At 37.1% G+C, this 10,535-nt stretch overlaps 1 protein-coding gene across 1 annotated transcript; it reads left to right on the top strand.

The window, feature by feature from the left end:
• The first annotated feature begins 2,051 nt into the window (after positions 1–2,051).
• On the top strand, positions 2,052–6,394 carry LOC140794499 (uncharacterized). The gene is made up of 3 exons (XM_073146578.1): positions 2,052–3,158; positions 5,515–5,818; positions 5,927–6,394. Exons 1-3 carry the CDS (start codon positions 2,307–2,309, stop codon positions 6,061–6,063), a joined length of 1,293 nt encoding a protein of 430 aa, XP_073002679.1. The 5' UTR covers positions 2,052–2,306; the 3' UTR covers positions 6,064–6,394.
• Positions 6,395–10,535: the final 4,141 nt, after the last annotated feature.

Raw genomic sequence — 10,535 nt, 5'->3', positions numbered from 1 at the left:
CATCTAGCGTCTCCTCGGTACCTTCAACAGCATAATATTGACCCATATTCTTAAAGGAGCAAATGATGTTGCTAACTGGTTGGCAAACCATGCTAGAAAAACATATTCTGCTTTTACTTGGGAAGGTTCAAGGATGCCTGAGTTAATATCTACTTTGTGTTCTGAGCTACTGCACTTTACATGTGCGGAGCACCAATATGTAACCATTTTTGGGGCTTCTTGCCCTTTGATTAATGCATTCTTAATTAACAAAAAAAATTTGGCAAAAAAAACAGAAAAAAAAACTATTAATCTTGCAAGGTTCCCATCACTACGTGTCAACGAGAGGGACGCGTGGGGCCAACCGTCTATAACAGGCGGCAGCTGCGATGACGACGAAGACAGGTGGCACTTTTCCAGTGGTCGTAGACTCCAGTCGCGTGACCAACCACGAGTTGCACCGAAAGGCAACAAACTAGTTGACGACTGCAAAAGCCAACTTGCTTTCTCACGTTGCTATGAAAAAAATTGCCCTTTTCGATCATCCACCTTTCAATGCCCCTACTTACCAGCTGCCTCTTCACGTCTCAAACCTTAATTATTTGTTATCTGAGTGTTTATTCTTAACATATATGGTGTTATCGGCTAATTTTCTCTTCTTTTCTTTTTTTAAAAAAAACTAAATAAAAAAGATGAAGAAAAAGAAGACACCAAATTATGTTGCTCTAAAACTCTGTCAACTAATAAATACTGGAGTTGTCCAAGTTGGGCGGACAGGTGTCCATTCACGAATGCTGGGAGTGACCCAGTTCCATCTTAATAATGCTTCAGATAAGTTGGGTGGCCAGGTGTCCAAGTTTCTTTCTTTCTTTTCTTAATGGGCACCTCCCAAAGTTTTTGTTTATGCCTTTAACATATTTACAAATATATATCTTTAAGATTATTTCAGTTGAGAGGTATATGCAAAAACTTATAGTAATACTTGATGGTTAGTGTTGCTTAGTATTTTTTTTCAATAATGAAGTTTTTATTGGATTTTAAATGAGAATTTCTAAAGAAGTAACAAAGCCGTAGCAGCAATGTTCCTTTTGATAAGTAAAACTATTGTTGCTGACCACAGCAATCCATGTCATCTATCTCTCAAACACTGGCTCTCGGAAATAAGCAAACTCAGTGAAACTAAATTAACTATTGAAAAAAGAAGAAGAAAGATTATGCATTATTCCTTTCTTTCGATCAACTGCTGGGACTCCACAAAAGAATTTTAATAGTTTCCAGTAAGATGATCAATGAGAGTTTGACGTGAGAACACACATCGGCCAATAATTTTCTTTCTTCCTGCCCTAGCAGCTGGGGAGGTAGTCATACATCGCACATATATGTCTTGCGTATTGATTACTGACAGCAAAAATCACGCAACTGTTATCTGTTAATATAATCATATAATTCCAAGTATGGTTTAAATCCTTCAGTTGCTTTTGACTGTCAAATAAACCAAGTGACTTCCAATTAATGTCCTGGTTTGCATCCCTATTGGTGGTAATATATTTGTCTTTATATACAAGGAGTTCTGAATCTAACACCTTGTCATTTATGCTTATCATGTTGACTCCCTAAGAAAGGAGTTGTGCATGTACAGCCTGATTAGCATGTTCATCAAATGATAAAAAAAGATTAAAAAAATTAAACACAAGATGTACCGTCAAATCTGAATTCCTAATAGGACAGTAACATGGGTCGTAAACTATCGCCTAGTTATATATATTATAAATGTTATAATTTTAATTCTGCCTAATAATTATATGTTACGTTGTAATGTAACAAAATAAAAGAATCGTAGCACTAGTCATCAGAAAAATAACAGGTAGCCAAATAAAGATAGAATTAACATCTCGGTAAGTACAACAAAGCAGACAAGTCACAACTGTATACAAATAAAAATAGCAAAACTCAAACGAGCAAGGCCCCGTTCCACCGCAGCCCCGTCTTTTTTTTTTTTTCTCTTTTGGACCATTATTCCCTTCCGATCGACCACTCTACCCTTTGTTGTCTCTTCCTTCTCCTCTAATTCAATTGCTCTACAAGCAACAAACCGCAGCAGGTCAATTGTGGCTTCACAGGGAATTAGCAGCCAAACTAAATGCTTCCACCTCTCTCTTAATATTATTAATTAAACTCTCTCTCTCTCTCTCTCCATCGCGCTATTCCTTTATTCTTTGCCGCAATCAGCGTTCCTGGCCAGGCCCCCGGTGTATATAATATACCACTCCAAGAAGTGAACTTCTGCAACAATTCAAGGATAAGAGGTAGAGGTCGGAAATATTTGGATGGGGGATTGGATGGGGAGAGGGAACGAAGCGTTGCTTCCGACGAAGTCGACATACGCGCGATGCCCGTCGCGGCCCGACGACGAGCTGCAGTGGTTCCGGTCGTGCCTCCGGTGTATGTGCATGGACCAGTCCAACGGCTGGCACGCGCTGATCTCGTGGCTGCTCTTTTTCACTTTGGCCCTCGCCGTCCCGGCGATTTCCCACTTCGTCCTCTCGTACAACCCCCACCGCCGCCCCTACGACTCCGTCGTCCAGGTCGCCCTCTCCGCCGCGGCCGCCGCCTCCTTCCTCTTCCTCTTCTCCGTCGTCCGTCGCTACGGCCTCCGACGCTTCCTCTTCCTCGACAAGCTCCGCCACGAGTCCGAGCGCGTCCGATGCGGCTACACCGCGGAGCTCAACCGCTCCTTCCGCCTCCTCTCCTTGTTCGTCATGCCCTGCTTCGCCGCCGAGTTGGCCTACAAGGTCTGGTGGTACTGCGCCGGGGTCGGGCGAATCCCCTTCTTGGGGAACCCGGTGGTGAGCGACGTGGTCGCGTGCTTGATGGAGCTCGCGTCGTGGATCTACCGCGCGGCGATATTCTTGTTAACCTGCGTGCTGTTCAGGTTGATATGCTATCTGCAGAACCTTAGGTTGCAGGATTTCGCGGCGGTTTTCCAGGGGGAGGCCGAGGTGGAGGCCGTGCTGCGGGCGCATCTTGATATCCGGAGGCAGCTCAAGGTCATTAGCCATCGATTTCGCGGCTTCATTGTCGCCTGTCTGCTGCTCGTCACGGCCAGCGAGTTCGCTTCGGTGCTGCTCACCACCAGGAAGGATTCCGAGGATGATTTGTTCAATACCGGAGAGCTTGGAGTGAGTCCTCTCTTCTGCCCCCCTTTCTTACATGTCCTTGATGTATTTGAATTACTTCTCTTCAATTCATTTGCCAATTGCCATAAATATTTAAAGATTGGCGATGCATAGTTCTAGGATTCTCCACATTTGCTGTTCTAACCATTGGTGGCATGATTATCTTCTTAAAAGATGCTTATGCTTCTATATTTGAGAATTCTATTTAGTCCAAAAAATGAGATGCTTATATCACTAGTCTATGCTAATAGCAAATCTGGAAGCTATGTTTGACAACCTTGATGATCGCATATTACTGTCCTGAACCCTAATTTTGAAACGTCGAAACAGTTCTATATAAGGTGTTGCATAACATAGGTAAGATTTTAAACTGCATATTGATTTAACTAATGTTTATCTATTCAATATCAGAGTAAACTGCTGTCATAATATTTTTCAGCAAATGTTTTTTTTTTCCAATTGAATGGAAGTTTGAATCAAAGTTCAGAAAATTCACCTAGGAATTGCAAGGAACTATTAATAGGTAGATTACATGATTATCCCTCCAATTAGTCTATAGTTTGTACCGTATTTCCCCCCTTTGGGCTCAGTTCCAAATATTTTCAATAGGAGTGGGATTGTGTCAAAAACTGGGAAATTCATTCGAGATCAATTGAAGAAAATGGAAATTTTGTTTTTGATATAAATTAAAGGGTAAGTACATGTTCTTCAAATTCTAATTAATCATAATGGATAATATGTGCTGCCTCTTGCTGACTGACTCATGCAGCACCACAATTCCTAATTGCATTTTTTGTCCTTTATAGTTAGGAAGATCACTCTGTCCAGTATAAAAAGCAGTGAGCTTATAATACTCCCAATATCTATGTTATCTTCTTTCCTTTGTTTATTTTTTTCCTAGCTTTTCAAGAAACATATATGTGCAGATGTTCTTGTGGTTGGCAATTTCGGTTTCAATTCTGATTCACGGAGAAAATGAAAGATAGGAATGGTTAAATTCCAGTTGATGCCGGTCTGAAACCAAAGTCAAACTGACAATCTTGATGGTTTTGACCATGAACAATGAGTTTGGGTCTTTCATTGTTTAGAAAGTTTCCACTGGAATAATTCTGTTTAGGCTAAACTTTGTACCACTTTTAGTATATATTGTGAACTTCTTACATCTTAGAGTTGTCATCTCTGGTCCTCTAGCAGCCTTATCGTGTTTGTTTAGTGATAATTCATTGACAAGATAACTATATAGGTTCTTGAAAGGCTTAAGTAAATCACACCAGCATGATCTTAGATATGGATGAAAGGGAATCACTTAATACCTTCTCTGCCAATCATGTCGTATCTGAGTTCATGGATAGGAATAGCAGATGATCATTTTAGGTAAAATCTTTGATCTAAAATGCTGTCATGCGGAACCTCCCTGACACCTCACATGGGTAGTTAGTATATTCTTCATTTGATTTGGCCATAATGTCTGTTTTCTATTGTGTCAAGTGGAACCAGTTAAGGCATAATTTTCAATGCAGAAGAGTTTGAAAATTATTTACTTGAAGATGCCTACTCATGAGGCTATTCAAGTGGATTTATCTTTTCAGATGGTAAAACAAGAAAACCACCACCAAAAATACTCTGGTACATATCTAATAGGGGGACTTATTGCTAAAAGGATATGCTTTCAAATATCATATTTCTCCTCGATACTCTTGCTTGCCTAGCAAGAATCAAGAATACTAAACAAAAAGAAAAATAAGCACGTTTATCCCTATATTTTTCAGACCATCACATTCCTCGTTAATTCTTAGTGATCTCAAGAAGTACCACTAAAAGTGCCTTTGATCATCCGAACACAAGACAAGCTCCTGATACTATGCAGTGGTAAATGTGATATTTTGTTCTTTTTACTGGCATCTTTTAATACACCCACTAGGTGTATACAAATATATGGTATTTTGAAGAATGTACCGGTAAATTTTCATGCCATTTTAGTGGCATTTTTCATAAGTTCTGACTAAGTTGAATATGGTATTCTAGAGAATTTAGGGAATGAATATGGTATATTCTCTATATGTAAAGAAACCTTAGAACATGTAGAGTTTGATATCTCAATCCCATTTTCCTATTTCTATACATGCAAAGTTTATATTTTCATATTACCTTGGCTCTGTGTTACAATTTTCTTCTGTTTTTTTCTGGCTGTAGTTTTGATATATCATTGGGCATATTTAATATTCTTGATACACTGAAATCTAGGACTATTCAGAATACTCATTGACACATTGCTTGCTTTCTTGATAAAAAATGTCCAGTTTACTGTATATTTTCTTCTTTATGAGAGGACTCACTTCACTTATATTCCAATTGGCAGCTATGTTCAATCGTTCTCGTGACCGGACTGCTAATATGCTTACGTAGTGCCGCAAAGATCACACACCAGGCCCAGTCACTCACTAGCCATGCCGCAAAGTGGCATGCATGTGCTACCATTGAATCCTTTGAAGCCAACTCGGAGGCAACCTCTGAGGTTACTTCCAACCATAACTCTCTGTATCTAGTGAGTGATAGTGACGATGGATCCACTGAAGACACTGGTGATGAGGATGTGCTTGAGAACACAAAGATCATGCATCCACATGCCCATACGGTTTCCTTTCAAAAGAGACAAGCACTAGGTTAAGCATCAAATCTTCTCTAGTCCTAACAAATGGGTGCGGTTTGTTGTTTAAGATGGTAATTTGATTGAAGGGATTACTAACAATTTCACTTTGTTTCTTTTACAGTGACTTACTTGGAGAACAACAGAGCAGGAATCACTGTTTTCGGGTTCACATTGGACAGAGCATGGCTCCAGACCATCTTTATGCTTGGATGGACATTGCTCTTATGGCTATTAGGAAAAACAATTGGGTTCTCTTAGATCCAAGATCTCCATTTTTGCTCTTATTCCATTCATTTTCTGAGTGTAGATTCTTGTCCTCCTTGTGCAAATATAAAATGTGTGATTCATTTCTGAGCTATAGAAGCCGTGGTGTGGTGTTTAGAGTGTCATGTATAGGGTTATTTCTTTGATATGTTTGTCGAGAGGTTTATTCATCCCTTTTAGTGTAGATAAGTCTTGCATCTGATCTTTGTTTCTATTTTATTCTCTTTGATTTTGTGGCTTCAGCTTGATGTTCCACAAATGACCAATTGTTTGTGTATCAAAGTTTGCATATATAAATTTTTTCAAAATGGTGATTTTCTTCGTATCTTGTATGCAGTAATTCATGTGAAGTCGTGGTAGCGAGCTCTACATGCTAGGATGTTCAGAAACAGGGACGAGCCAGGAATTTCCATTAGAGATGGCTAATATCTCTTAATCATCTAGAAATACTTGTGTTCCTGTTATATTAATCTAATTGAACATATTTTGTGTACAAAAAAGAGAACATATCTAAAGGGTCCTGGGTTGATAAAAGGGATTTTTTCTTTTTACATAATTGTCATTGAGTATTTTAAAAAATATTATAACTATCACTGAAATTATTGAGCTATTTTATAAAAACAAATGTTACTCGATATCATAGTCTAAGAAAAGAATAGCTTTTTTTTTGATAAATATTTTATTGTCTAGACTTCAAGATAGAAGAGTATTCTAGTTATTTATATATATTTGCTGACTTTAATAACCGTTTGTTATGAATATCTCTTAAATACTCTACTAAGAACTAATCATAATGACAATTCCAAAAGAGTCAAAAGGAATTATAGTATGTTAGAGAATTAGTGACAATGGTGATATTTTAATTGTTTGAGTGATTTGCACAAGAAATACACTTTATTTTAAATTCTTCTTTTTTTTTGAAAGATTGATTATAGAATTTGATTATTTTAGTTTTTTCAATTGAAAAGAATATGGTGTTAAATAAGTAAAATTGCTGATGTAAATTAGAAAGATATTAGTAATTATAAAATATCTCTAAAAGTTTAAATACGGTACTCTCTCTCTCTTAGTTCTCCTTATCCACCTTCTTTTTATAATTATAGTTTATAGTTTATTTATAAAATTCGTAGTTAACTTGCAAAATTTTTTACTCTACTCTTTTTTTACTTATTATTCTATATCTCACTCACCACCTTATTTTTATTGTACGAGAGACTTTTACAGAAATTTTTCTAGTGGGGAATATAAGTAAGAATGATCTTTTAGCTCTTTCAATTAAAAAGTAATATATAAGAAAGGTTGGTGTTATGAGGAGCTAACGGAAATTGAAAGAGCTAAAATAATCAAATGTTATAATCAATCATTCAAAAAAAGAGAATATTGATGCTATGAGTAGCTAAAAGAAAGAGACAAATATTTATTTTATTACGTGATTTCATATTAGATACATAGAAAATTTTAGAATTTCGTAGTTATATTACAATTATATTTTAAATTTCACAGTTATATTTACTAATATTCTTTGTCTTTTTTTCTCTTTTTTCACTGAAAATAATTTTATACAAAGATATCATACAAAGAAAATAAAATAGTGAAGGAGTGAGATATAGAATAATAAGTAAAAGAAGAACGATAATTTTTTTATTAGTTGATTATGAATTTTATAAATAAATTATAAATTATAATCATAAAAATAAGAAGAATAGGGGGAAGAAACCAAACTATGCTAATTTATAATATCTATAACTATATACTCTAATTATTTGCAACATATATTAAATTCTTTTTAGAAGAAATTAAACAATTTGAATACGCAATTCTGTCTTTTTGAAAGATTGATTATATAGTTTTGGATTATTTAATTAATTATAATTATCTTACCACTATGTTTTATTAGTCTCTTCCTTTACTAATAAAGAATAATTAGAGATATTTGTATATGAAAAAAAGAAGAGAGAATTAAGATTTAGAAGAAGAAATAGCACCAGTAGAAGAACAAAGAAGAAGAAGAAGAAGAAGAAGAAAAAAAGAAGAAGAGGAAAGACGCAATCCTTTAACTGGTTTTCCTGCAACGAATCCATGAAAAACAAGTATAACAATTAATAATGTAAATTTGTCTCGTAACTTGTTCGATCCATTAATAGTTTGCGACTTTTTTTATTCTCTTAGATAGTGTTCTATAATTTTATTGAGACGCTCTATACTTTCGGTCTCTCAAATAAATAACATATATAATTTGATTTAGAAAGAGAGAAGAGGAAAGGAGAGAAGAAAGAATCATGGCTTCTCAAAATACAAACCTGGTTAGAGTCTAATGTTAGGGAATGACAATCTGTGTTTTAAATAATTAATTACATATGAGAGAACAAAGATCTAATGGCAAAGATAATCACACCAAAATTTCTTGCATTATTGTTCAACGTAGATTACCAATTTCACATCTCAGAGTTCAGTTTGAACCTTTTATTCATTGCATACGCCACAACATTAATTAATCAGCTAAAGAAAGACAGTTGTCGTTCATCCAAATATATATATATATATATATATATATATATATATGTATATATCTTACTGCCCATCATATAAAAATATTGCATCCAACTTGGACTAATTGATTTTTCCTCCTAGCTTTGAAAGGGTTCCTTGAGGATCCATCCTCTTTTTCCCTTCCCTAACCTTTGTACCCAAGTCAGATCTTCACACCTGCCCTCTACCAGCTCAGCTGCAGTTCTACCCTCTGTTCCCTCCACCCTATTGGGGATTTGCGGCCAGATATCTCCAAAACCCTAAAATTAGCTTCCAACCTAGCAGCAACTCCAGAGCCCAAAGCACCAGAGCCCAAAGCACCCTGCTCGTCTACCACTCCGGTAAAGCTCTCCTCACCAGGAAAAGAAAGGGAGAAGAGCTGATAAATCCAAGACCAACGATATCCCCCTTCAAGCTCAACAAAAATGACGAAGACTCACCGAAGGAAATGGCCAAGGTGGCAATGCCAAAGGTGTCGCAAAGCCAAACACAAAGATGATATCCTGAAATTGTGGAGGGTGTGGAGGCCACCTCGACAGCCAAAAATCTGAAAAAAATCCTCCACAGCATGGATGCTTACCTCGCTTTACATCAAGAAACAAACTGCAGCAAGACTAAGGGTTGAGCTACTATTTTTAACCTCTCCATCCGCAATAGCTTCATCATCTCCTCGGTTCAATTTTTCGGATGGACTGTGGCTCCTCAGGATGACAACCTCACGCTGGAAGTTATTGAATCCTCCTCAAGCTTCATCAAAGCCACAGTGGAATGTCGAGCCACCCTCTAAAGTTGGTTTCTCTGAGGTGTCTACGATGACCCATACCACTACCACTCTATGAGACCAAATCAGCACCCTTGTGTCCAACCCTGACTCTCCTTGCTGTGTCATAGGAGATTTTAATCAAATTGCCTACCTGGATGAGAAGGATGGAGGAAATTAGCGAAACCTCAAAAGAATGGAGGCCTTCTCGAACTGGATAAACAGAACTGGGCTCCACGACCTCAGCTCTACTGGGCTAGCCAATAAACCTAGTCCAATAGAAGAGGTGCATGTGTACTTATCAAAGAACGCCTCGACCGAGGACTAGCAATCTCTGCATGGTGCAACAACTTCCCTCATACTCATTTCCTCCACCTACTTGCCATCTCAAGTGACCACAACCTTCTATTGCTAGATACCTAGTAAAACACCTAAACCTCCAAATACACGTGTAAACCACGTGGGTAAATCCCCCCACGTGGTGCATCACATGATCTGTTAGTAAAAAGATTTCACAAGGTACACAACAGCACAAATTCACTATAAATAAACTCAACTATAAGAGTCCGGATGCAAGTTCCACAGACAACAACAAGCCTTCTAAATACACATCCAAAATACAATGCTAAAATTCAAAATACATCGTCAATCATAACGCCCACGCAGAGGCTTAATACAACTAATAGACATACTGAAATAGAAAGGCGGCTACTCCTTGCTACCCGCACCTACGTCCCCTAGCTCTGAAATAATGCCACAAAGAGGTGGTGAGCTTACAGTCCAGCGAGTAGGATCCATACAATCTAAAATAATGAAATCACATGTGCATATCCAATGTATGCCTATATTTACTAGCAATAACAATATGCTTGTTGAAATGACTTACCATGAGTTACTAAATCAATGGAATCGATAAAGATTACCAGTAACTATCCTGAGACATACCAGTTCATAAACGTATTAGGATAAGTCCACACAAATATATATATCTTGATATAATCTCTTATTCATATAAATCTCAATCATAGTGTTTACATGTTATGCATAGCAATAAAAGAGTAGTTTAGTCATCTCATGCCTACCAAGGCATTAATCATATTTATCACAGCTCACCGAGCTATTTACCACACAGGGTAAATACTCTCAAGAAAATTATCCATCACATAACCATCCATCA

The sequence above is a fragment of the Typha latifolia genome, chromosome 8 (genome assembly GCF_019914945.1).
Source record: "Typha latifolia isolate L0001 chromosome 8, TyphaL0001v2, whole genome shotgun sequence".
Classification (NCBI taxonomy): Eukaryota; Viridiplantae; Streptophyta; class Magnoliopsida; order Poales; family Typhaceae; genus Typha; species Typha latifolia.
The sequence above is the reverse complement of the archived record's forward strand: the minus strand, read 5'-3'. Positions and strand labels throughout refer to the sequence as shown.